At 40.3% G+C, this 26,650-nt stretch overlaps 4 protein-coding genes across 5 annotated transcripts; 1 reads left to right on the top strand and 3 right to left on the bottom strand.

The window, feature by feature from the left end:
• Nucleotides 1-8,896: 8,896 nt before the first annotated feature.
• On the bottom strand, nt 8,897-10,543 carry LOC139908062 (chemokine-like protein TAFA-2). Its single transcript, XM_071894641.2, has 3 exons — nt 10,426-10,543; nt 9,285-9,440; nt 8,897-9,048 (listed from the first exon to the last, which is right to left on the bottom strand). The coding sequence occupies exons 1-3, from the start codon at nt 10,541-10,543 to the stop codon at nt 8,897-8,899; spliced, it is 426 nt and encodes a 141-aa protein (XP_071750742.1).
• Nucleotides 10,544-13,033: 2,490 nt separating this feature from the next.
• Nucleotides 13,034-18,474, bottom strand: LOC139908013 (NEDD8-activating enzyme E1 catalytic subunit-like). 2 transcript variants are annotated; one of them, XM_071894572.2, is made up of 18 exons: nt 18,437-18,474; nt 18,296-18,334; nt 17,433-17,556; nt 17,187-17,267; nt 16,942-17,024; nt 16,549-16,629; nt 16,380-16,423; nt 16,227-16,291; nt 15,921-16,076; nt 15,329-15,431; nt 15,049-15,159; nt 14,531-14,584; nt 14,333-14,369; nt 14,155-14,236; nt 13,878-13,978; nt 13,700-13,763; nt 13,556-13,610; nt 13,034-13,449 (listed from the first exon to the last, which is right to left on the bottom strand). In XM_071894572.2, exons 1-18 carry the CDS (start codon nt 18,454-18,456, stop codon nt 13,361-13,363), a joined length of 1,389 nt encoding a protein of 462 aa, XP_071750673.1. In that variant the 5' UTR covers nt 18,457-18,474; the 3' UTR covers nt 13,034-13,360. The 2 variants fall into 2 exon arrangements, with proteins under 2 accessions (XP_071750673.1, XP_078144396.1); XM_078288270.1 differs by having other exon boundaries at nt 18,273-18,334; nt 18,437-18,473.
• Nucleotides 18,475-18,713: 239 nt separating this feature from the next.
• Nucleotides 18,714-23,090, top strand: LOC139908024 (PRA1 family protein 3-like). Its single transcript, XM_071894591.2, has 3 exons — nt 18,714-18,898; nt 19,640-19,857; nt 21,483-23,090. The coding sequence occupies exons 1-3, from the start codon at nt 18,720-18,722 to the stop codon at nt 21,656-21,658; spliced, it is 573 nt and encodes a 190-aa protein (XP_071750692.2). The 5' UTR covers nt 18,714-18,719; the 3' UTR covers nt 21,659-23,090.
• Nucleotides 23,091-23,682: 592 nt separating this feature from the next.
• Nucleotides 23,683-26,588, bottom strand: lmod3 (leiomodin 3 (fetal)). Its single transcript, XM_071894621.2, has 3 exons — nt 26,176-26,588; nt 24,329-25,984; nt 23,683-24,131 (listed from the first exon to the last, which is right to left on the bottom strand). The coding sequence occupies exons 1-3, from the start codon at nt 26,461-26,463 to the stop codon at nt 24,084-24,086; spliced, it is 1,992 nt and encodes a 663-aa protein (XP_071750722.2). The 5' UTR covers nt 26,464-26,588; the 3' UTR covers nt 23,683-24,083.
• Nucleotides 26,589-26,650: the final 62 nt, after the last annotated feature.

Genomic DNA, 26,650 nt, shown 5'->3' with positions numbered 1-26,650 from the left:
ATGTGTACAAGAACTTTGTTTATGATGGTGGTGAAATATGATCATTCAAGTCCCTGGATGCAGTATTGATCTTCCCTGTTCTTATCCACATAACCCAACACAGCCAAAGTTTGATTAGTTCGAGGATATATATTAAATAGAAGATGTAGATCTACTCCACAAGGATGCATTCTGACCGTTGGAGGGAGACATTTTGCTAATACAACTTGTGTGTCTTGATACTGTACATTTTGCCATTTGTTTGTATGGTATTTGTATGCCTTTGCTCACCTCTTAAATGGCTTTACCAATCAAATTTGGTAACGTGTCAGCTACCCTGAAAACAGTTGATTCGCCAAAAATGTGATACCAGTAGGTTGTTTTTATTCCTTGAAATGCCTTATTTGTGTCAAATCATTCAAACAATATTGTATATAAGAAGCCATCCATTGATATGTGCTTAAATCTCATTAAAGTCATTGTTCCTGTAATTAAGTGTATCTTTTCCACTGCCCTCACAGTTTCCGTTCCCAGTGCTCTATGATAATAATCATGAATCCCAATGTAGCTTAATGGTGTAGTACACAAACTGCGGCTTTAATCATAATTAATCTCAAAAGAAAAAATGACCTTTGAATATGTTGTTTGTGATTTTATAGAGATGTTACGCCTTGGACTAGGTGTCAAATTAGGTACATCTTATTGTAAATGCAGATGTGGTAGTAGGGATCAATAACCTATCTAAATCAATAGTGCAGAATGTGTTTTTAATCAGCAGACCCCTTCAATGGCATGTTTTGAGTGTTTCCCTCCTGTGTTGTCTGTTGTCTCTATCAGCGTTGGGCATCATGCAGCACAAACACAGATGCCAAATTACATCGCACCATCCAATGTCCATGGTTTTGAAATTACAACAGCTTGTCCCAGACAGCAGTAGCAGGCTGTGTGAAAGGACCACCAAATGATATGAAAATGCATGCACTGTATAAGCCTTGGTTTATTTGCTCCGGGCTATCACAATCTGAACATGTATTTGAAATAATGTTTCCTGTCCAACATGGGATTGCTAAATGCCAGTAATGTGTGCAAGATGGCAGCGGCAGCATCTCATATTCTGTCAGTCTTCAGAGTGGCTCTCTGGGCTGCTCCTGCAGGCTCTGATGTCTCACATCAGACTACAGAACAGTGAGAAATAAGACACAAGTGATGGTGATGTGCCCTGACTTCTTTTTATGACGCACCGGGGACGTCATGGGAATTGAGGCTCCCACGGGTCTGTTCTAAAGACACATTTCATTCAAAACACTCAGACAGTCTAGTCATGCTCCATGCTCCACACTTGGAAGCCGCTGCCCCGTTTCTATGAATTTCAAGGTGCAACTCGTGAAGGAACAGAATATGATGATAGGGGGTGTTGGGTGTGAAATAACTCCTATCATGAGAAAATCCCCACACACTGATTATTATCTGCTTGACTGAAGATCAGTACTTCAGTTTCCATTTTAGTAGCAGTGTATAAAATGAATTGCGTAACTGGTGTGGACAGTGAACACTGCGTCTACACAGGATACAAGTAGTACACAACAAATGGTAAACTGTGCAGACACACAGCACACACCAACCACAAAGCTAGGTAAAAGTGATTAGCGCGTGTTTGCCATTCTTTTCTATTGCATCAAGCAATCGCCAAGATTACCAAGTCTAATCACATCCTCTAACCAAGAACTGTCTCCACTGCCCCTGCGGGATTCTGGGATTTCAAAGTCAAGGTAACACAGCCCAAACTGGATTCTAATTAAAGTTGACATCAGGTGCCTCATGCTCCTTCCCCCCTCCTCCTCAGGCTTTCATCTAAATGATTCATGCAGAGAACACCAGGCCTTTCATGCCATTAGGACCTCACAAAGGAATAATAACTTGATCACACAAAGCAAACATAGACAGATTTACAATGACATCAGCACAGTGTCTGTTGCATTGGCTTATATCAAGTTATGTCAGAGCAATATTGTGGCACTCAACTGACGTTTGTGTTTTGTGGGGAAATTTTAGACATTTTCATGCTGGCAAATTTGAGAGAGTAAATTAAATTAGGAGGCTATAAATGGTTTTTGTAATAGAATCATCGTTCATCATAAAGACAAAATACTACAAAAGTTTAATTTCCAGGCGTGTTAATTGAATAAGGTGTGACCTGCTGTGAACCTGATATGATTGCTTGAAAATGAACGTGGCAAGTGTGTGTTAGCCATATGTTGTGGGCTGGCTCACTGACCTTGCGGAAGTCGACGAGTGAGTAATTCACTGATTCTTGGATGAAACATTGTCACTCTGGATAAGAGCAGCAGCTAAATGCCTAAAGGAAACATATAAGATTGAATCCTTCCCTGAAATTGCAGAAGATACAGGCAGACTAAATAATTGTTGTATAGAGAGAGATGGATACTTGAGTTTTGTTTTTTTTAATGGAGAGAGGATTTATCTCTTTGTGAGACCGCACTTCCTTAAAGATAAGCTTTTCCTGCCTTTTGTCCCGCTATTGTGTATTGTACACAATAACCACAGGCATGCAATAATAGGGTTGGCACAGTAGTTTTTTTTTATTTGAGAAGCTGAACAGAAGTGCTTCCTGTCCCAACAAAAAGCACTTGGATATTGTGTTCCTGTTATTGATATATTGGAAGCAGACGTTTGAAACAATTTGTTCAGGCTGTCGATGGGGCTGAAAACCAAAGTCTCTGAGAAACCTGCACTAATGTTGCTAACAAATGCTAACAAGTTTGACTGCAAGTTGGGCTGCAATACTCTCAACAGTCAAATGTTTTTTGGAGGGACTGAAAAGACTTCTACATCCAGTTCTTTAACATGTATTTAGATATGGATGATAGTGTGGTTATTACTCAAGCACCATAGTTCTGCATCTTGTTTTCATAGGAGAGACTATGACAGAATGTGAGTGTCATCTGTTGAAGCGGAGGACGTGAAATGAGCAGTGCCTGAGTCTTGTCCAATCCTTCTCCCTGACTGTGGCGTCTTGCTGTAGGTTATTTTCTCCTCGCCACTCTGGCCGCACCACTCCGCTTGACTTTAATGGAGTCTGACAGTAAATCACAATTACCCATACAAGACACTTTAAAAATAGTTTAGGAAATTAGGCTGCCCTAATCTGAAGGTTGGGTACATGGCCCGTGCTGAACAGCGTTTTGTAAGGGCACATACTCTGAGAGTCCAAGAGACATAGTGTTCTAGTCTTGAGTTTACAATTTTGTTTTTCTTCTTTTTTTCCCTAAAACAAGGGGGAAATTCTGCAAAGGGAAGGATGAGTTTCAGTTTTTATTGTCATTTTAAGACGAAAAAAACAGGTTTCTGATCAAAATGCAGATTTATGCAGAGATGCATTCTTGGAAAAGTTAACTTTCAAATTTGATTTTGAATATAATCTCTATGCATGAAAAAAACCTTAATGAGTAAGTCTCTTCTCCAAACTCTCCTTGAGATGAGATACTAAAATTAAGCCTTAGTGGTGTGACGGCCTAGCTGTTGAACCGTAATGATTTTATCTATCTGAAACAAATGAAATGAAAACATTGCTGCTGTTGATTTTTCAGCAAGGGAATGCAAAAATGTCCATCTTAACAAGCCATTTGGTTTCATTTCTGCCTGAAAATGACAAGTGAAAAGTTCTGCCAATTAGGTGAGATAATCCCACTTGTTTCCAATGCAGTTTCAGTTGGTTCAGGAATTTTCTGTAAAGTCTCAATATGAAACAAGGCAGAATAAGGCAAATCACTCCACTGTATCTCTACTGTATTCAGTCATTGCACTTTTTTTTTTTCAAGATAATGCCATCTGTTTCAAGAAAAAAAAATGAAATGAGTGAAATTATCTCACTACATTAGCATTTCTTTATCCCTTGGGTGAGGAAAGCATTGACAAAGAGGGATCTTCCAGGGTCACGCATCGTGTTTTTTTTACTTGTTTTAGAGAAAAAAAAGATTAAATGATGAATAGAAAATTAATACATTTGGTAAAACAGACATGCTTGCAGTAATTCTCAATGCATCAGTATTGACAATATAACTCATACGCATAATACTGTCAATTTCATTACTTTTACACACAGCCATGAGGCATGGAACTACAGTATGAATGCATATGAATACATCATACAGACCTGATAACATTAATATTGTCCAATTAATGTTTGTTCATTAAACTGTAATTGTTCCGCTCTCTGTTTTAATTACGCAAAATGTAATCTCTATTCCAGATAGTAGGCATAATGACAAGGCAAATATATCAAACCTTTGAGCCATGACCAAATTGCATTCAGTCTATTGCTCTGAGTAGCCTATATAGTTGCCTGCAGTAAAAGAAGGCTAATTTAGTTCACACACACACACACACACACAAACACACACACACGCACGGACACAAGCACAAACACACACACACACACACACAAGAGAGAGAAATAGAGAGAGAGAGAAAATTGTGTTCAGTATGTTTGCATTTTTTTTATTACAAGTGTCATCTCTAAAAGTTGTTAAAGGGGAGTAAAACTGAATTTCAATTATGTTTTCATGTGCCCCTGGATAGTTTATTTTCTATTAGGGAACATGAACTACTGTCCCCCATAGTCCGTTAAAAGACAAAAGACGTTTGCCCTGCCACCTACAACCAGAAATTTGGAAGTCATTTTTGATTCTGCTTTGAATTAGAGAATCAAGTCCAAAGAACTGTTCAAACCTTGTTCATACCCTTTGAAAAAAAATATGTCTAACATGAGGTAACTGATTCTATTTCTGCTTTGGATACATTCATGCCTTTACTCCATCTTGTATTAACTGTTGCAATTCCCTGTTTTCGTACCTCAGCTGTAAATCTCTTTCTTGTAAGTTCAGAATCCAACAACTAAGAGGAGAGATCTTACAACTCCTATCTTAGCTACTTTATATGGGCTGGTTTAATTTTGAATATAGCATATTATTATTTGTTTTCATATTTTCCCAGGTTCATAGTAGAGTTACAGAATACAGTTTTTATCTCAGTCTTCAACAGATAAAGCTCATTTGACTGTTCTGAAGTTTGTATTAAAGACTAAAGGTGATCAAGCATCTGTGCTTAAGGTCTCTAGGCTTTGAAACAACCTGCCTCAGTACATATGAATCTTTTAAGACACAACTGAAAGTCACCTAATCCGTAATGTCACACCAGCTCCTTTGAAAATCAACTAGGAAAAGAAGCTGTGCGAGCGCTGATGGTAATTTTAGGGATATGGGCACAAATGTGTGGTTGAGTGCTGTAAGTATGACATAAATCTTACTGAGGTATAAAGGATTTTGTTATATTTAATTTAACCTTTATTCAGGTTAGTCCTGTAGAAACACAAAAAATCTCTTATTTCTAGTGAAATATGGCCAAGAAGGTAGCAGCACTTTAGGTTACAGACAATAGAAGACCATTACAGTACAATATAGTATACATACTGTATATACATATTTATTTGAAATAGCAATTTAAAAAATCTCAAATCTCATTGTTCAATGTATTGATAATTCCCAATGGATTAATTTTCTGTAGCTCTAACAGCAATTTATAATTCAATGAGGAAATGCAGCTCCTTGAGTTTCTGATCTTTCCAAGGCTTTCTTGTCCACCTCTACCCACATTTTAGGAAGTCTGGGAATCTTGAGACCTTCAACTGTAACAAGCTTTGCATTTCTGTATAATATGAGAACATGAATAGAAGATAGAGAAGCTTTTCAGAATGGTCCAATGAACATGTGCACCAGGGGCCGAGACTATCATTTGGACAGAGATGGACAATCTATATCACTATCAATATAACTTTTGATGATATGTGAGATCTAACTTCAATTCAAACTTTAAAAAAAAACAACATTTTCTTCATTCGAGTCTGAAAAGATAAACAGTCAATAATCAAAAAGTCCCCAAGTATCTAAATCCACTTGCTTTAAGAAGCTAAGATGTCTAAAATATTTGATGACTTCTTCCCAGAGTTGGTAAGCATCATTAACATTATTTTGGCTGCATTCAAAACAAGCTTCAGTTGAGACTGTTCAATATCAAAAGCTACAAGTTCTCAAGAGCTTTACTAAGTATAACTGTGGAATAGCAAAAGATGGAATCATCTGAATAAAAATGTGAATTTGCAATGGTGCATTTGGTCCCAAGTTTGGAAATAAATACTGAATACAAGTGGTTTATGAACAGTGTCACACAATAGTGTGACACAACTTTATATTTCAAACTATTTATTTACTATATTTTAAAGTGGGCTCATCATATTAAACACACATTAGGCCTTTTGTAAACAGTGTTGCTAACAAACCATACTACACACTCTTCTCAGATGAAGGTTTTTTTTAATAATACTGTGGTCAACTGCCTTTGAGGTTGGGTTTTTACACTACTAATATAAGAATGACGGAGATGCTGCTACTTACAAAGTGCTTGAACAGAATCACATTGTTTACTGGAACAATATGTTGTATAATAAGCATTCGATGAATCCACAAAAGGGCTCTACCATTCTTTAACAATGGTATGGAACTCTATTCTGCAGACTTTGATGACGTCACTGATTAGGGGATTGGTTATTTAAGTATTGAGCAAAACATTAGAATATCATCATGTGAACCGTAAAATCAAGTGGTTTTACCTTTTGACTACATTCACAGCGTTGTTAACATTAAATAATAACTCTGAATTATGTTTACATAAACACATGGCCTTGAATAACTTGCCACAAACTGCATGACAGCTCGGTGAATGGTGTTGTCACCACCAAAACAATCCTATGAATAATTGCGATAAATAAATAAATGTTGAGCAAACTGCTTAGAATTCAACTGCTTTCAACTAACACAGTATGTGGCACTCATACAAGTGTGATGCTTCAGATGGGATGATTTGCAGCCACTGTATTTGTGTTATTATAAAACGCCTCTTCATTGCAAAGGTAAAATGCAAAATGTCTGGCTGAACTCAAGAGATAAAAGAGTAGCAATCAGGGTGGGTCTAGAGAGAATATTATTCATAAAAAGAGGACAACTGATGAAGTGGTAATAACGGTAAACATCCTGTTCTGTTAGCGGCTACGATTTGCTTCGAGGCAGAGAATCTCCAATGTTTCCCATCATTACTATAACCGGAGTCCTCTCCACAGGAGCACTCAGTTTAGAGAGACAAACAAAAGCATGATGTAAATACTCTCGGCAGTGAAGAAGCTCCTCTTCTCTTTTCTCTCCCCTTTCTCCCCGTGATTAGCATTTCAAACAGTCCTTGTTTTGCATCAGAGTTTCATGTTTGTGTGCATGCCATCGCAGCCTTGCAGGTGGTGGCCTGTCCAACCAACGGAGCCGAAAAGCACTCTCTGTGTGTGTGTGTGTACGTGTGTGGTGTGTGTGTGCGTGCGCGTGTGCCTCTTTGTGGTAAGGACTAGTCCGAGGGGATCTGACCTCTTTAAAAAAACTCCACAGGACAGCGCTGTCTTCAAATGCTACATAACATAAATTTCTCAGCATTTGTGGTCTTCTGCTCTGATCTGTGGAGAAAGTCACAAGCCACTGGCTGGATTCACATTCTACGTCCTGAAAATCCACAAAATCTCTTTTTAAGTGTCTGCCAGTATGCCCGTCCAAACTTTGATTGAGTGCATCTCAACGTGCCCAGCATATCTATCGCTGTGGCACAGACTACAGGGGCTGCATGTTTGGATCTGCCCCTCAGCCTCAAGTACCAGTTGTTGTTGTGTCGTTTTAGCTCGAAGTCAATTGCTAATAGACATTCCACTTCATGTAATTAAAACCCTTAGAAAATAGTATGCAAAGGAAATAAAAAATAGTGGTGGCCAGGTACGCGTTCCTTGGGTTTACTGAGCAGAGAGGAGATATCCAATCGAATCGACATTGTTCTTTGTTCCATGCGAAAGGGCTGGCGGGGCGTTCACTGTCCTCAGAGTCCAGTGTTAGTTAAGGTGACTGCTGCAGGCCGGGGCAGGCTTGTAGTGATTAGGAGCAGACTGAGTGTGTCTCTCGCTACCGCGCCACCTAAAAACAACAACAGTGAATCTACACAATTCCACAGCAGTGCATGGTTTCGTTCGTTTCTATCATACATTTATCAGGAAGCCATACCACTGATTTCAATGTAGTTTACACAAGTTAAAACTAAGGTTTGTATGACACTTTATAGCTACTGAAAATGCTTAATTCTATTGTCTTATCAACTGTATTCTCTGCTGTTTTATTCTGTTGTTCTACTGTGTAATCTGGTGGGCCACACAACTAATTACTGTTGACTACTGTGAAATTTCAATATTTTTGTGACGAGCAGCTGCATGCTGCCAGTGTTCACTTGCTCCTCCATTCACTGTGAAACGATTCTCCCAGGAATCTCACATACAGAATAGTTTTGTTTCATTCCAACAAAAGGCAACTTATGAGAAAGTGCAGATTGTCAACATTTCTAAATGCAGTGGTTCATCCATTGGCCGTCAGATTTAATTACATGGGTTTTAGTGCTCAGTATTAGATAGTTTACAGTTTATTTCATGTTTGTCCTCTTGGCCCCATCATTCACCAGATTATGGAATTAGGCTTGCTGAGCCCACTGTGCTTGGTGGAGAGCAATAGTGTTGATATGGCCAATGGGAGTGGTGATTATGCCTGATTGTGGAATCTTTCAACATCAAAGCAGGGCTTACTAAAATAAAGCTTTACGATGAGCGCGCACAAGTCTGTCATTCCCTCTTCACATATGAGGAATGCAATGAAAAGGGAAGAGATTTAACATATGGCTGTATTTAAATATCTTTTACATATATGTCTTAAACTACGGCCTGGTCATGTTGTGTTACATTGCCTTCATAGACGTTTGGTACCGCTGTAACTCAGCCTAGCACAGAGCCTGTCCTCACCTTAGTGGTCTTGACTTTGTTCCCGGAGATGCAGGACCAGCCGGTGAGGTCAGGGAGAACTCGGCACTCCTCCCCCTCCAGACACGGCTCCATTTTACACCACCACTTTTGACGCACAATGGATGCTGCAGCAAACACACCACAGCGGAAGGTCACTTCAGACGGAAGGACTTCAAAAGGAGTTGTTTGGGAAAACATTTCAATCACATGTCATCCTCTCCGTCCTTGACAGCCTCCTGTATCCGTGGGCTCTCATGAAATTGACTCCCCTGACCTTTCACATCTCTACTTTGACAAATAATATATTCATGTCAGGATATTTCCAGTTCAAATAGATGGAAGACTATTTCAGTATCATTACCTTCAACACAAGAGGGCAGAGCCCTTGTTGTCCCTGCCACCTGTCCTGGGAAGCAGGAACACTTGACTGTTTGAGAGCGTTCTTCAATCTTGTTCTTATTGCAGCAGCGATGAGCAGCAACCACTTCGCAGGTCCCTGTCCTCTCCTGCGATGACCCTGACAGAGAGGAGGGGGGGATAAGAAGTTTTCATACTGACTTTAACAGGGAGATAGAGGCAGATCGGGCAGCTTAAGTCTGATATCTGCCGATGATAGTGTGACATTGCAGCTTTTGTCTGACTTTACCGGGTGTTAAAGTTAGATAAATAGAATAGTCCTGTCCATTACGCTGCTTTAGAAGACCAAGTAAGCCAAGCCAGAGCTAATTCTTATGTTTCTGGAGCTACAGCACCACCAAGTGGATAAAATGCTGATACACTTAAACTGAGCGTCCAATTGAAGAGGTGCACCAGAGTAGAAGTAAATAGATGAAGAGAAAAACTCATGCATACCACTGTCACTTAAGCATTACCGTAATTTGCTACAACATCTGCTGGACTGAAAGGTTAATTCATAATTAAAGTGATGTTTCCAGTCAGACTACAACCAAAACAGGACTCAAAAAATGAAACATGTAATTATTCACAACAAAGAAAAAGCATTTTTGCTGTAATGAGCGCTCGGCAGATTTCAGGTTTTATATTCAAGTCATCCGTGAGAGATTGCTGCAGTGGCACTGTCAGGAAACAAAGTGCCCCATCTGTCTCTTATGTGGTGGTGCAGGAGTGGAATGTATACAGCATGTCATGTAGCATTATGCAGCATTGTTTGCATTCAATCAATTGACTGTCAACAGTCAGAGTGCATGGCAAATCAAATCCCTCTTAAGACTTCTTGACATGAATATTCTTGAGTGAACATTATCTATTAAACAAAAGGACTCTGTCACATGAAAAATAAAGACCACATTCTCCAGCCTGATGTTCATGAGGAGCAGGGAGTGTTTCATGATCCTGTTGCTTAAACAACACACTTTACCAGACAGTCATATTATTAGAGCAACACATATCGATTTTCTTATGGGACCAGAACATTGTGGTGACCGGCAGCCATAATGAGTCCCTCGGGACGTGTGGCTGGTCTGGCTGGGTCTTAGACCTACCTGTCTGTCCTCGGGAGCTTTGGTTGCCAGTGGACACTGGCTGGCTGCAGAAACTTACTATACAGAGGAGGAGGAGGCCCCAGTGTAATGGCCGAGCCAATCCACTGTTCAGTTTCATCTTGCCTGCAGAGTAAACAGGTTGATTTATTAATTATTACAGAATTAGGGCAATTTTTTTCCCTATAGCAGGTAACCACACAATAAGATAATGTGTCAATCTCTATGCTACTGATATCTTGTTATCCGCCCATAAGGTCCCCGCAATTACTTTTATGACTCTCATATCACCAAAGTAAGTGGAGATAAATTAAAAAATACAAATGAAAGCCTGATCAGAGGAAACTTTCAGGGCCAAACAGTTCAGCTCAGCTTGGCATGATGAGAGTAGGTCCATGAACGGAAGTCTGAGTCATATTGTCCCTTCAGCCATCAGCAAACTTTCTCTTCAAACCCAAACACTCCCTCACAAACAAGTTGTAATCCAAATGAGTCACAGAAAATCTGGGACATGAACTTCTATGTCAAATTACAGAATGACTAATGCAGGCCAAAGATGTCATGAAGTGAAACATTACTGCTGTAGGCTATTTAATATTTTACCTGAGGCTTATTCTTCCTCTGTAAAGTTATACATTAATAGGTATTTCTTGGTGGTACAGGCGTCATTCTTCATTAAAGCAACAGCTAATTATCCATGTGGCCAGCATGTAACTTTTTCATCGGGCCAGCACACTATTACAGTATACTATATAGGCCTACTATACATGGAGATTGCGCCATGGCCCGCAGCTGTACAGTGATATTATTATACTTGTCCCGCTATATAAATCCAAGTGAGACTCTGCTTGATGAATGACCCAACACCCGGGGCTAGACAACAATTACACAGGGCTGCGGTTTTATTGGCCTCTGACTGGCAAATAAAAACATTTTAACCTGCATCTGACAAGAGGTAATAATGACCACGCCACAGATGAGAAAATGTAATAACAAATCAAACAAAGTGAGTATAAATCAAATGAATGAAAGAAGATACATGCCTACATTTGGATCAACATCCTGGGCTGAAGGCAGCGCTTATTGGAAATAATTTGGCAAACATTTCCACTGATAGAATGGAAGAGAAACAGTCTCGCCGTGGAAATCAGACCGTGTTATTTTGACACAAGTTGAATTTAATATTAAACATTCAGCCACATAGCCTACCTCCTCTGGTCACATCATTGTTATAACTGATTAGAAAGCCACTGTCGAAGCGTCCATCAGTGTTTAGGTCATCTTCATGCAGGTCATGTTGCTGCGCTCCAGCTGTTATTGTCTAAGTTAAGGATGCGAAAGTTTGCAGAGTTTGTTGAGTCTCCAGTTCCCGAAGTTTTCTAACAAAATGGAGAGGTAAAAAAAAAAAAAAAAAAAAGTCCTCTGTAAGCCGCCTCTGCTGAGAAATATAACGCCGAAAGTGATAAACATCAGTCAACACTTCAACTCGATATGAGATGTCAAGCTTCCAGTGAGAGCCTGCAGTTTTTCCGCATCGCCTCCTTTCCTCTGCTGTAAACTTTTAAGCGGAACGTGAAGGATGTGTTGGTCTGTGAAAAACAGTGAGATCCCTCTGACTCGCCAAGCCAGTCAGCTTTCCTGTCATTAAAACGAAAACTTAATCAAGAGAGAAACCATCTGTTTCCCCGGACTGTGCGGCCACTTTCATTACCACTTAAGAAGCTTAGGTGCGTATTGAGCACAGCGGCGTCTGTCATCCACCCTGTCACACTGTGAACAGAGGGGGCACGAGCTCTCAAGATGGCCAAATCCCCCGTTTTGTTATGAGTTTGATTTTCACCGCTGTCAAAAAAAAAAAATGTATACTACTGTCATCAGTAGTTTTGTCATCATCACTGTCACTGTCATCATTTTAGCTATGATTCCTGGAAAACGTGCCGTTCTATGGATGCTCGCCATTTTCGCCAAGCTGCAAATGTGAAGTTAGTTTCTACAATCCACAGTTTTTGGGGGATTTTTGGGGAATTTGCAATCCTCTAATTCAGTGATTCTCAACGTGGGGTCCGGCGGCCACCAAGAGTCCTTGAGGGGGTTCCAGGGAGTCCCCAGCAAACTGATGAATTATTGAACTTTGCCATTATTTCATAAGTCAACACAATTAGATAATGTAGAAGAATGACTGTTTTGATCATAGATCAGATTTGGGTCAGAGAGAAAAAATCTCATCAAATGGGGGGTCCGTAGCCCTAATGTGGACTAAATTAGGGGTCCTTGATATGAAAAAGGCTGAGAAGCACTGCTCTAATTCAACTAGCATCAAACCACTGCATATAAACGCATCTAGAAATTAATAACATAAATCTGTATTGTTTCATTTTGAGTGAATCCCTACATAAAACATAATTTCATATTTTAGTCTGAAGAGCAGACTCCCTTACAAATCATGTGATTCAGCATTTTTCAAAACCTTTTCTGTGTTGTGTGGGTGTAGCCTAATCCAGGTGTATGTTGCTGCCCTGCCACATGGTGAGCAAAAATGACAACAATGAAGATGTGATGCAAACTAGGCTGGGACACACCAGTCATATTTTACATAAAACTTTATTACAGCGTAGTGCACATCATTATTCTTGTTTCTCTGACAGGGAAAATAGCAACTGTGTAGAACAACACAAGACAATGACAAAAAGAGTAAACAATGTTATTGATACAAAAAATGTTGTTCTATTGTTCAATCCATTCCACCTTGACGTTGCAACGGTTCCTATCCTGCAAGTCTCACTGAACATGAGGAGAAAAGTGAGACTGAAGTGATCTTATTTACATCATCTTGTCAAATACTGTATATTCATGTAACATCACAGCAACTTTGTGACGCGAGATCCGGTTTGCTACAGATGTGGTGAATCTGGCATCGGTGTTGCGCTGTGATGAAGGTTCAGGTAGTGAAATTGAGTTTGAAGAGAACCGTCTGGGGTGTGGTGACGTCCGCCACGGCTAGCTCCTGTCCATCTGACAAGCCCAGCTCTGCATCAGAACAAAAACACATTCCAAATATTACACCACGCATGTCGACAGGTACAGACTTTGGTCACTTTGGACCGGCAACAACTGAGTAGTCGCATCTAATTACCTTTCAAAGTTTTGCAGAGGTTTGGCCTAGTCCGTTCTTCAATTGATTTAACAGACTGGAATAAAAAAAATCGTAATAGCAGTTTAGTTTTACAACAAGATGCAGATGAATAACATCCAACATTCTCAAAGATGAGTGTATTACCTGCAAATACAGCGTCTTATTCTTCCCTTCCAGGGTGGTGGTGATAGCTGGGGATTTCATTTGTCTGGAAAACATTTTTCACAATCTTTTGTATATCTGATATTTTCCCATGTTAGGAGTACAAAACAATGCTTAGTTTGTGGAAAGAGTCAGTAACTCTATCCTATTTAGTACTCACAGAGAGGAGTTTTCTGTCAGGTACTCTAAAACCTCCTGTAACTTGGCGGAGGGAGGGAACTGTAGATCCTGAGGCACCTGGCTGCAGGCTGAGCAATTGTCCTGCCAATCAAACACAGGCGAGATGACAAGATGATGCAGAGCAAACTAGTTATGAATGACCTATATGTATACAAGAAATTCAGTACGAGTCGGTCGGTACTCAGTGCAGTTCTCCATACAAAACTGTATAAATATCATCAAAGAGAGTTACTGATTCTATTTACGGCACAACAAACCTTTCGCTCTGCTTCAAAGGTGTAGGTGTACAATCCATCCACATCATTAAAGACCAGGTAATTATTTAAAGGAATATATGCACTGCAAGATAAAATCCGATGTTAAGTACTGTTCATCTGAGTAATCAGCAGGTAATTGGGAGAAGAGGTTATTTGAGAATGTGTTTCTGCTACCAACCTTGAAGCAATTTTAAAAACTTCAGTGGCACAGGCAGCTACGGAGAAAGAAAAAATAAATCCAGTTACTTGAATCTTATGAATCATCACCAAACATTTTAGTGGTGCACCTGTTAGTCTCAAATGTATCATAATGTATCCTTTCTTTTTAACATCACCCGATAACAGTTACTGCCTCAACTACTTCAGAGATTCATACCAGCAATAACAGCATTAGTTGATGCCACAGCAGGGATGATCCGCTTCACAACTCCTGTGGCACAAAAATAGGAATAAAATGAGTTTTGTTCCAGCATACTGTCATCGGTAGTTGTAAGCAAGACTACTGTCAATTAAATCTAATTTAAATCTACTGAACAAAAATATGAATGCAACATGTAATGTTTTGGTCCCATGTTTCATGAGTTAAAATATCCCATTAATTATCCATGAAAAGATTATTTTTCTCAAATCTTTTGTACAACTTTGTTTACATCCCTGTTACTGAGCATTTCTACTTTGCCCGGAATTTCTCTCAAATGATTTTCTCATATGAACTCTAAGCAAGTAAACTCTTGAAAATTGTTGCATGTTGCATTTATATTTTTGTTCAGTGTATATATGTGAATATGGAAATTCCCGATGAGAAATGGAAATGTTCCACCAAAATAAAAGTGATGGATGCAACGTTGTAACGCTGAATAAATCCTGATCTTTACATCACAGGTTGTTTCTCACCTTGTGTGAGTCTGTAAGTCACTCCTGTGATGTTAAACTCTGCGGCTCTTTCTTGGGCCTGCTCAAACACCCACTGGATGTGCTCTGGGTTGTCACCGTCCAAGGCGTTTTCTAGGTGAGAGGGTGGGAAGAGCCGAGTTGTTATCACCCGCTACAAACTGGTGTGACAAACGCACCTCACGTGTTGCTAATTATTGTGATAATGCACAAGGGCAACACGTGAAAAGTTTCAGATGTGTTATATTTGAAAAAAGTTATATTATTTTGTAGATGAACATACCTCCAAATGGCTTTTCTTTGGGCCACTGCAGCATTCTGGCATATTCGATGCAATGTTCTGGTAGCCTTGGCATTGATGCGATGGTGCACATGGGGAAATTAATCTGTGGATAAAAAATTAAGATCACCAAGGAGTTCTGTGCACTGAAAATGGCCAAAGACTAAGATTAAATGCAAGAACTACAAAATCAGTGCTTGAAGCCATTGGTAAACAAATTAAAGTGGTAATCATCAAGACACTTGTTTTTTTCTTTGGCAACATCTTTGGTGCTAAAAGGTGTTTTTGTGGTGTTTCTGCACTGCACTTCCCAGAAATCACTTGGCAATGAAACAGTGTGTGAAGTACTGTGACGTCTTTTCCTTGGATTTTCTGTTGATAAAGTTTGAGTTTCTGTAGGTGGCGCTCTTTTCTTTGTCTGCTCAAACTGCAAATGTGAAAGTTTTCATGAACTGGATATACTTTGAATCACGACTGTTTTACATCAATTGGCGTTAGAGAATAGCAAAATGCACATTTATTTATATGAAACTATTGTGGATTATTACTTTAAACCTAAACTAGAAGAAAAGTGCTCAGTAAAGGTGTGCAGTACCTGTGGCGGGTACAGCTCAAGTGTGCAGTCGATGCATGCGGTCATGCCGGGCAGGATGACACGAGCGTTGCCTTTGAAGCCCTCCGTCCCTCCGTCTATGAGGGGGATGATGGAGCTGGGATCCAGAACCCCATCTTCGTAGCTCAGGAGGGATATCTAGAGCAGGCGACATCAATCATAATTTACCACAGATGTAATTTAACCAAATGTGTGCTCATACACTTCTAATACACCTTTGCATTCATGCATGTACAGATATAAGACACCGAGATACGCTACAATAAAACAAAGTTCACAAATCCGTACCAGCATTCCATTCATCCAGCGTCTGGCAATGATGGAGTCCAGTCCACAGACGATGATGTGGAACTCTACAAAGAGAAGCACAGTGTTTAAAATCATTACAATCTCTCCATTGTTTTATGGTAAACTGGGCTAACGCAAGAACAATAAACTTACGTCTGTAGAAAGACTCATCAAAGTCTTGGATCTTGTTAAAGTGACTGTGCATGTCATTAAGAAGGAATAAAAATGTTGATCAAGGTCATTTACAAAATGTAGACTGTACACTTGCATTCAATAATATTCTCCAGCAACCCCATGTGAAAACTGTAGCTGCAAAGGATACGGGACAACTTTACATCCAGGGATGCGATTGTTGATGAAGTCAGCAGCCACTTCTGCCTTTGGCCGTCCAACGTCTTTGGGCCTTAATGGATGCACATAAAAGCTCTTATCAGCAGCTTATTGCTTGTATATTGATTTTACCATGATGCTATTGATATGGAGCTACAGTCATCAAGAGGCAAATTCAGGTCAGTCAGAAAAACAATGAAGCTTCACATCTTAGCAGAAAATTTTCACACAACTCCCACAATCCTCTTCTCAAAGAGGTATACATCATCACCACAAATGCGCCATGGGACTCTACAGAATCTGTACTTATTTTTCCTCACATATTTTTCATTACACTAAACCTGCATGAAAGCTATGATGAGGACAAAATAAAGGAGGAACATACCTGAAAAGGAACTGCCTATTGAGGTTGGACACGTCAATAGTGTCCATGTCAACCACGTGAATAAGGCGAAACCCAGACAGGGCCTAAAACAAGGCAAGACCACATAAGGACTTTACTTGTCTACAGACAAAAATAGCAAAGACAGTTTGTGTTTGTGTGTGTGATAAATGCATGGGCCTACATTATTGAAAGTTGAACTATTGAAGTATGCCAATACAATATTACAGATTTAATCAATTTCCTACCAGATTTTTGAGCAGTTCACATCCAAGTCCTCCGGCTCCAATGACCAGAATCTTGCATGTCTCCAACAAGAACTGTAGGGACTGAAGTGAAAGGAACAGCAATGTAATGTTTGAAGAGCTGACATGTATTTTAATGTGACATGTCAGCATAACTTCACAGTACGAAGCCATAGCCTCTTAGCACACTGGACTGATGCAGTTTAATATATTTCTTTCCCTTTCCAGAAATGCTCATCTGTGTGTCACCTCAGTGCTCGGCTCAAAGTCAGGATGGGTGAACGGACCCGGTCTCTCCAAAAACTTCTTCACATGGTTCCACCGGCCATCCCAGTCACAAGCACCGTCCCTGTGTGCACCATCTACGGCCATTCTGCACAAACACAACACAACAAAGATGCTCTGCTGCCCATCAATCAACCATGAATCACTTAACATATACTACATCTAAAATTAGTGCATCTCTTCCTATTAAGTAGTTAGCCTCGTGTAAAAAATGTTTTCTAGTTTAGACTGACAGATGCATTACTTATGTTTTGACAAAATCTCCTAAGAGTTGTTGCCAGTCTAAACATCTTAACCACTGCAAGAAATCAATGTAGACTTGGTACAACTAACAGAGTTAGCAGACTTAACAGAATTAGTGAATAGATAAATACAGATGAAATAGGCTACTGTGCAAACTACAACTAGCTAGGCTATCATTCTGCATTTCATTTGTTGTGCAAATATAAAGACACATGTAATAACCATGCTATTATATTGTTACTTAACACTGACTCCTAGCAACCAAGCAAACTGGTTTCTTGTTAAACTAGTTACAGCACCGCAGTGAGTTGATCACTGTAACCTCCTGCTTTTCCTTACAATGAGTCTGCAAGGAGGCTGCAGTACATCGTCTATACAAGTTTTGTCTGCCTTTGTTTTATGCGTAATGTTTGACACTATGACTGGACTACTTGTAACAACAAACTAGCTAACTAGGTAATAGTTGTCAGTCAGACAATTGTGCAAAATGCTAATATTCATATTTCCTGGCCCAGCAGTCGCTGCTCAGTGTGCAACGCAAACCTGCTGCCAGACAGAGACCTCTATTAGCATTCGTCACTAACTTCTCAGTCAGGTCCTCTATTCGCCTTCTTTTCTTCTCCCTGGAAGAACAGAGTGACAGACGGTTCAAGCATGCCGGGTTTACGACAAACTGTGAGAGTTTTGATACGCTAACTTGATATTTTTCATCCATTGATACTTACGGCTCCTCAGCATCCGCCATACTTTCACGGTCCCATGTCCTCGATGCTGACTGCTGTGTTCACGTGCGTCAGTACTGCGCTCCAAACAGAAAGTCCCGCTGCCGCTAAGTAGCTCTGCTGCGCAGCTGCGCAATTCCAGAAGCATTACACACGTCTGATCTCCACAGACTCCGGAGCAGCGTCCGAATCTCGCGAGAAGCACGGCGAGAGCACGGATCCCTTCATCCTTGCTCGGTGATCAGCTGATCTGTCAAAATATTACGCAGTGTGTACACACTTAGCGATGGCAAGGATGGAGCTTGCACCACTCAGACCATGGGATGACTTCTTCCCTGGAGCAGACCGCTTTGCCAAACCGGACTTCGGAGATTTAACGAAATGGAACAACAGAGTGATCAGCAATTTGCTGTACTACCAGACAAATTATTTCGCCGTGGCCATTGTGGTATTCATCATTGTAGGGTAAGTCCTGCGAGCATGCTTAGCTAACGCTGGCTAGCAGCCCTGCTCGCCTGGTTAATTGGCCTGCATTCAGACCCACACCCATCATGACCACACAGGCTATTTGTGGTGCCTGGCATTACTGTGCCAGCATGTGCTGTAGCTGCGCCCGACCGTGTGCCTTCTGCACATGTCCCTCTCAAAGGTTTTGTTTGGCCTGTAAACATTTTCTAAAAAGATGCTAATCATCAGCCGCTCATCACTTCATCTTCAATATAAGTAACAGCAACAATAACATTAGAAGTAGCTTCATTTGTGTGTTATCAAAGTGCTTCAGACCCGCCCTGTACTGTCACGGTATCCCCACGTTAGCAATTGAGATGACTAATCAGATAATAAATAGCATTATCCTCTGTATTTAAAAATTTCTTGTTATTCATTGTTTTTGAGAATGCTTGGCAGTAATACCCACAGATGCTACAACTTATATGAGACCTTGGTCACATAACATTGTTGCTAGTAGTTATTTTGTATCGAGATAGTTTGACAGGCCTCTTTAAATAGAGGATGATGTAGTGGAAATTATGTGTAGGCCTTACTGCAGGAATCTAGACTCTCATATGGTTCAGACCAAATTGGCCAGGATGTCAGTCGTTGCTATCACCACCAGCAGGTTGTGCTATTCTTTCAAAATGTTGACACCCAATGGAATACATTTCATGTGTTTGTTTTTTTTTTGCTTTTAAATGTTCCCATAATCAGGTTTCTGAACCCATTTGGCATGTTTCTGGGAGGAACGGTGGTGTCTCTGGTCTTCATGGGTTCGGTGTGGGCCGGAGAGAACAAGACCATGATCAAGAACTTCAAAAGGAAGAACCCCACTCTGTTTGTCATCGGGGTCATGGGCACCAGCTACTTCCTGCTGTCGCTGTGTGATGGAGTGATGGTCTTCATCTTTGGAATCACCTTCCCTTTGTTGTGTGAGTCTCAATTTATTCCACCAGGTTTATGGCATGTCTAGTTAAGTTACAAGTACCTTTTACCATGACGGATCATCCCAATGAAGTCACAGGTTGGGCCTGTATAAGTCTAGGAAATATACTGTACAGTGATCACTTTTTTTTTTATTTCTGCATAAACTTATCAAGCTATGTTTACTTTCCCCTAAAACTCTGTTGAGGTGCTTGACCTGTTCTGTAAGTAAATAAATAACTACAAGATATAGGCTTAATCAGAACATGGAGGTATCTGTTTTCACAGATTTTTGATAATTCCCTCGAGGTGCCAATTAATTACACTCCCACATGTAGGTTGCAGGCATAGCTCTTGTAAAAAAAAAATGGATTCAGTAATGTGGAAGAGCAGACACATGCACACACACCCTCCTCTGCATCTTCTGTCAGACCATCATTTTGACTGAAATGCAACTTTGCGGCATCAGATGAGTAATAAAACACAGTCTAATCAGTTGGTGCGCAGTGTAACATTGCTTGGCATCAGATAACGAAACATAGATGTGAGAGAGACATTTAGAGAGAATTATATACTGTCTCAATACCACCAGGGAAGGTCACTTGCAGATTGGAGTGCTCTCTTGAAGATGCAAGTGTGGCGTTTGCATCAGGTGGTTCACAGTGGATGAGGGGGCTTACCGATTATTATAGGCCATTTAAGAGAAAGACAGCGGGCTGAAAGGAATTGATTGCGGATATTAGTCTGTGGGCCATCTGAAAATGTACAGCAGGCCCTTGGGTCTTGTTCCTGACACATGAGGGTTTTCTCTTTAGCCAAAGCTGTCTGACTCTAAACTTGGCATCTTTATAGATTTCAAGAAATAAGCCTAGCCTAGCTTCAAAGAATTTCAAGGTGTGTTTTTCGACATTCATGCTTGTTGGCTAATGTTATATGATGAAAACTGTTAAGGCGGATGGTGAGTCACAGAGTGATGCATAATTGAGGTTGTTCTACGGGCAAACACAATTTTTCCAACCACTGTCTCATCCTGACTCACTTTATAGATCGAACACCATGTGTTACTGACTTGCCAAATACCTTTATGACAAAGAATTTCAAAGGTTTCCCTCTTTAAAAAAAAGAGGCACTACAGGGCAAGCTACAGACATTTACAATTGAAACGACTCTCTGAATACATTTAGAGGTAGACTGTGCATTGTGCTCAACAAAGTGGTTTAGATAATTGATGGGTTTGATTCTTAGAGCAAATGCAGCAGCTGTAACATTGTGTTTGGAAAGGCAAGGCAGTCGAGGCAGTCGGAGCCATTCCCAGGAGGCCTGCCCACTGCTGCTTGTGTTGACGGGTTGCTATGGATTGTTGATTTGGACAGAACTACATTTACTGGCTGATGTCATGCATTCAGTATCTGTCTGACGGGGGAATCAGAGATACGCCTCCCCTTAACCCCCGCTTTAACATCTGAGATGCAGTGGAACATTTTATTTTCAAATTGTCTAAGATATACTGTATTTTGCCTAGATAATAATTATGTAAGTGGCAGACACTCAAACTTATGATGTTGTTTTCACTTACATTTTATGTTTTTTTTTAAATCTAACAATAAACAACCTTGTGTTATTGTTCCTGTAGTGATCCTGGTCCATGCCTCTCTGAGACTGCGCAACATGAAGAACAGACTGGAGAACAAGATCGAGGGTGTGGGGCTGAAGAGGTCCCCCATGGGCATCATACTGGACCTCCTGGACCAACAGGAGGAGAAAATGAACAAGATTCAGGATTTCATTGAGAGCAAACTTAAGGAGTAAGGGTCCGAGTGTGTGCCAGGGGATGTCAGCCTCATACAGTATGGATTGATATTTCTGTAGCACCATCCCAAGTGTCAAGTTCTTATCACTCCTATAAAATTATTGATGTTTTCATTCCCGTACTTATCACCCAGACCCGATTTCGCTTTTTTATTTTACTTTGTTCTCTTGTACATTTGTGTTAATTCACCCTATCTAAAGTATATAGAGTGGTTTACAACAACAAGATTATAACAAGATTTGCACAATCACTGTGTGGATTGGATGTTGCGAGGCACTGGGCACAGTTACCAAAGGTTCGAGCATTCCTGTGTACTCTGTCCAAAAAATGTTGCTAAACCAAACCCAATACATATTTCCATTGTTGAGCTGCATTTCTCTCAATTGCTGACAGTGTACTTTGTTCTTTATGATGACTTCCAGAAACTGTTTATTTCAGCAAAATAAAGCTGCATGTCAGAATGCAACATTTATTGCACCATGATGCAATTAGATATAAGTGCACCGCAGCTTGAAAAGATTACGAATGTGTTTGTACTAAAAATAAAAAATCAGATCTGTTCAGTTTGCTACCTCAAAACAAACACATATTATTTCCTTCTCACCAAGTAGAGCCAGATTCTTAATTAAACCATTAATTGCTTATGAAACAGCAATAACTCCCATCTTGTCCCTTCTGAACTGAGACCAGTTTGCCTCTGGAGTCGATATGTGGCCTGAGTGATAGTCCTAGATTCTGGGTACTCCTGTCCTTCTTAAGGTTTATGCAGATGGTTCCTGACCATGCAGGTTGGCCTGAGTAAATACCCTCTGATCACAGCTATGCAATATTGAAAAATGAATGGCAAGTGCAGCTTTATTGTTTGAATATTATGTCATGGTGTGTACACGTCTTGTTTTTGTTTTGTTTTTTATTTTTATTTTTTGATGTGTCTTATTTTCATAATAGAGCATGCAGAAACTATAAATGGCTGCAATTTTCACAGCACATAATTTGGCACTAAGACAAATTTATTTATCAACAGAATTTGATGAATACATTTTTCTAACCCCTTTCACTAGTAAATACTGAACTATAATTTCCCCATGATATTTTATTATTTTCTATTGGCATCTAATCCTCCGTTCCCTTCTAAAAAAGCAAAAGGTAATCTGTAATGTTATCAGTGTACATTTTGTATTGCTATTCCTGATAGTAAGTGCAGTTGTTTCCTCTTGCTTCTAACACATGCACATTAACTGCAATTTGTGCATGCTAATTTCACAAATGGCGGTTTGGAGAGAATATATAATATAGAATCTATATGGATGCCATATTATCTATGTTTTTATGTGACTTGTTTTTTCATTTTTGAGTAGTGATGATGAAACCACAGAACTGGAAGCGAAACACTGCTGTCCACTATGATAATAAAGTTAACCTGGTTTATGAAGCAAAGTCTTGTTCCAATCAAGTGTCAGTGTGAACACAGATGTACTGTGGACTCTTTTATCCCAAAATGTATGAGCTGGTCTGACTTGCTTAGCTTATATTATTCTGTGAATCATGTAGGCTATTCATGTAAAATCCATCCAGAATTCTAATTATCCGACATTTTAATTTTTCAGGATTCTAATATGTGATGCCAATGCCCAACCAAAGCTTAGTTTATATTACTGAACATATGAAAATGTCTCCTTTTGCCAAAAACAAGTGAGTAAGTTTCTCACTCCATATCTGCACAGCTCCACTGAGAATCAATTAGAAAAATGGCAAAGTGACTGAGACTTGCCAGGATGATTTTGTGGGGATGCATTTTCTAGTTTGAAACTGACAGCAGCACTATAGAGGGCTATACCATTTTAACAAGAATTCCCAGGCAAAGAGTGGAAGACTTTTATAGCAAAATGCAAACATATGGAACAGTCCTGCCCTAAAATGAAATATCCACCAATTAAAAAAGAGTGATCCTACTCTTACAAAACAATTGATAGAACAAAATTGAAACAAATTTTGATACTTTTTGGAGGATACTAGGTAATTTAAGTCGTTTGTGGAAAAAATGACAAAATTTCTAACAAACAGATCCTCTATATTTTAGATATATTAAATGATGAACTACAGGTAGGCTAATTATTTTTAATTTAAAAATGGATATATGGTGTTTTAGCAGTGAACACTTGTTAGCCTTTATTATTGTTACTTACCAAAGAAAACAGCAGTTAGTAAGATAATATTACAACAAGAATCAGTCAATACTTAATGACAAACTAATTCACTCTTATTTTGTGCAATTAATTACAGTAGTATCGGAGTGCCAATTTCCAAACATTTCAAACCACACAAACTGCCTGGTCAGAAAGAAATACTGACAAGCAGGAAAATATACAAGTCTGATGAGGAAATTATGATGAACAAACACAGCTGGAGTTGTAGACTTCTTTCTCAGAAGAGACTGGTTTCACTTGATTCCAGTACTTTAGGGAGCGGCACCTACAAGCAGTAACAAAGGCAACGAATAAATCAGATGGCTTGGATTCAAGTATACATCATATAAAATCATTTAAGAAAGCCTAGAAACACGTCATAGGCAGTAAGGCAATTAAAAGGTCTTGAGTTGTTCAGTTTTCAAAGCTGTTAACATGGTCAACAGTAACATTTTGACTGTTTTGAGATTCTAAAATACTTACAGATTTGAGATAGGCCACGTTGCTCAGTTTGATCTCGTTCAGGAGATGATCGCGGGGTGTGAGGTCAACCTTTGCTGGCTCTCGTCTGCGAGGGACAGGCTTCAAAGTCTTAATCATATCCTTCAGGTTGGCTCTCTCATCTTCCATCTCTTCACTGCCTGTGTCCTTCACTCTGGGAGTCTTCCTCAGCTGGAAACTGGCCCGCTCTGGTCTCCTGTCTTCCCTCGGGTCCAGGTCCAGGAAAGGGTCCCGTTTCTTGGGAGTCCTCTTCAGCTGGACCTCCTTTAATGAGTTTGCTGGTTCAGCGCTCGGCGGCTTTGGAATGCTGTTGTTCAAAGTGCGTTTGAGCTGCTTTTGAGGCTGCGGGGTTTCTGTCTGCTGGTGTTCTTGAGGTAGAGAGCTCAGGTCTGCGGAGGGCGGGACGAGACCGTGCTTCTGCAAGAGTTCTAAGGGGGGTATGTACCCCAGCATCTCCAGCAAACCGGGAGGCAGGTTTAGACTGTTCTCATACATCTGCATCACCTCCTTCTGCTCCTTCAGTTGCTGCTGCTTCTGCTCCTCCTTCCTCAGCTGTCTCTGGCGGTCGAGGTTCCTGGTCAGGAGGTTGGTCACCACCATCCTGGGCCCCGGCTGCTCAAAGTGGTAGCCCATCTTCAAGAGGGTGTTGTTGGCCTTGAGCAGGCGTGAGATCTCCATCTCCGCATGGTGACCCAGCATGTGCCTCTGGTTATGGAAGCGCAGCTCCGTGAGAGTCTCGTTGAACTGGAGGCAGCGTATGATGGCAACAATGCCCTTCCCTGTTACAAAGTTGGACTCAATGTTCAGAGTAGTAATGCTGCGATTCTCTCGTAGCATGTTGGCCAGGTTGAAAGCTATGTTTTCATCTACGCCAGTGTTGGCTATGCTGAAGGTTTTCACATGCTTGTTCTTCTTCAAGGCATTGACGTAGTCCAAGAGCATCTCTTTGGGAATGTTTTCTATGTTGTTGAGATTCACCTCGGTGATGGAGGGGTGGTTTTTGCGGATCTTGTCAAGCGTCGAATCCAGGTTTGTCTCATTTCCCGAGGGTCTCGATGTCATTTTAAGGCCACCGAATGCCAGCTTTGGTATTTTCAATTTGTTTATTTTCCTCTCTTCTTTTTCTGGGAGCTTTTCAATGGTTTCATCTACCTTAGGCTCCTCGAGAGCAGGGTTTGATCCGCTGAGAAGGGAAGAGTCTGTAGTCTTAACTTCCTCTTTCTCTTGAATGTGTGATGTGTTGTGTTCTGGGGCTAAGCTCTCAATCTCTTTCATCTCCTTTACATCTGAAGTGGGCTGACTGTTGTTGGTTGTGTTACTTGGTACTTCTTCTGTGTTGTTATTTGAAGGATCTAGATTTTCTTCTAGATTTTCATGTTTATCTATGTTCACAGGTAGTTTTACCTCTTTCTTATCTTCCACATCTACTCCCTTCCCTTTCTCCTCTTCCTCCTCCTCTTCCTCCTCCTCCTCAACCTCTTCAATTATCTCCTCAATTATCTCCTCTATAATTTCCTCTCCTTCAACACCATCCACAGCTTCCTCCTCAATGACTTCTTCTATCACTTCATACACATATTCCACATCTTCAGCATTTTCTTCTTTTTCTTTCTTCTCAGCTTCATCTCTCAAAGTTTTCTGATGAAGACAAATCAGAATAACATCAAGGTTAACGTTCTGCTATTACAAACATTTTAAAATGGAAGGCTGTTGATCGAAGACAACATATTTTCGGTGTGACATTTCATAATTACAAATTTTAGAATTTTAAAAGTATCTATTCAATATTCTAGATTGATCTGGACATAGAGGTTTGAGTGTCTTCTTACCTCACTGGGCAGCAGAGTAGCAGGCACCCTCTCCTCCTCAAGCATACGTTTGGACTCTTTCTCCCAGTAGAGGTAATCGACCAGGGACCGGTGGTCGAACGTCCCCGTAGGAGGCTTCTCTGTCTGGTCCTTTTGTCTCTGTCCCACCGGTACTCTCTCATCTGGGGCAATAATAACATCCATCTCGCTCTGGAGCTCCATGAGCTCCTCAGGCGAAAGCATAGCAAGCAGTTCATCTTCATCAATGTCTTCTTCATTGATATCCTCTGTGTCTCTACCGTTTGACATATTTGCGCTGTGTAGCTTCTTGCTTCTGTTGATATCAAAAGGAAAACAATATTTCTGTGGCTGAGTGGACAGCTTCTGACTTTGACTCTCAGCTAGTAAGCGGCTTGTTCCTGCCTCATGTACGGTCTAAAATTAAACCCTCAGAATTGCATGGAAGATATTTAAGGCACAAGCAGGGGCAAGACAT

The sequence above is a fragment of the Centroberyx gerrardi genome, chromosome 14, assembly GCF_048128805.1.
Source record: "Centroberyx gerrardi isolate f3 chromosome 14, fCenGer3.hap1.cur.20231027, whole genome shotgun sequence".
In the NCBI taxonomy this organism is placed as follows: Eukaryota; Metazoa; Chordata; class Actinopteri; order Beryciformes; family Berycidae; genus Centroberyx; species Centroberyx gerrardi.
Note: the sequence above shows the minus strand (reverse complement) of the source record. Positions and strands in the feature narration are given on the sequence as shown.

Excerpts from the sequence above, each read along its gene's own strand:
- LOC139908013 (XM_071894572.2), bottom strand. The coding sequence starts at position 18,456 with ATGGCGGATGCTGAGGAGCC. Across the intron at positions 16,424-16,548 it reads CCTGGATGTAAAGTTGTCCC|TCACTTTAACAAGATCCAAG; the intron begins GTATCCTTTGCA and ends TGACATGCACAG. Across the intron at positions 14,585-15,048 it reads GACTTACAGACTCACACAAG|GAGTTGTGAAGCGGATCATC; the intron begins GTGAGAAACAAC and ends TTTGTGCCACAG.
- LOC139908024 (XM_071894591.2), top strand. The coding sequence starts at position 18,720 with ATGGCAAGGATGGAGCTTGCACCACTCAGACCATGGGATGACTTCTTC. Across the intron at positions 18,899-19,639 it reads GTGGTATTCATCATTGTAGG|GTTTCTGAACCCATTTGGCA; the intron begins GTAAGTCCTGCG and ends TCCCATAATCAG. Across the intron at positions 19,858-21,482 it reads AATCACCTTCCCTTTGTTGT|TGATCCTGGTCCATGCCTCT; the intron begins GTGAGTCTCAAT and ends TTGTTCCTGTAG.
- lmod3 (XM_071894621.2), bottom strand. The coding sequence starts at position 26,463 with ATGTCAAACGGTAGAGACACAGAGGATATCAATGAAGAAGACATTGAT. Across the intron at positions 25,985-26,175 it reads CTACTCTGCTGCCCAGTGAG|AAAACTTTGAGAGATGAAGC; the intron begins GTAAGAAGACAC and ends TGTCTTCATCAG. Across the intron at positions 24,132-24,328 it reads ACGTGGCCTATCTCAAATCT|GTGCCGCTCCCTAAAGTACT; the intron begins GTAAGTATTTTA and ends TACTGCTTGTAG.
- LOC139908062 (XM_071894641.2), bottom strand. The coding sequence starts at position 10,543 with ATGAAACTGAACAGTGGATTGGCTCGGCCATTACACTGGGGCCTCCTC. Across the intron at positions 9,441-10,425 it reads AAGCTCCCGAGGACAGACAG|GGTCATCGCAGGAGAGGACA; the intron begins GTAGGTCTAAGA and ends CCTCTCTGTCAG. Across the intron at positions 9,049-9,284 it reads TCTGCCCTCTTGTGTTGAAG|CATCCATTGTGCGTCAAAAG; the intron begins GTAATGATACTG and ends TGTTTGCTGCAG.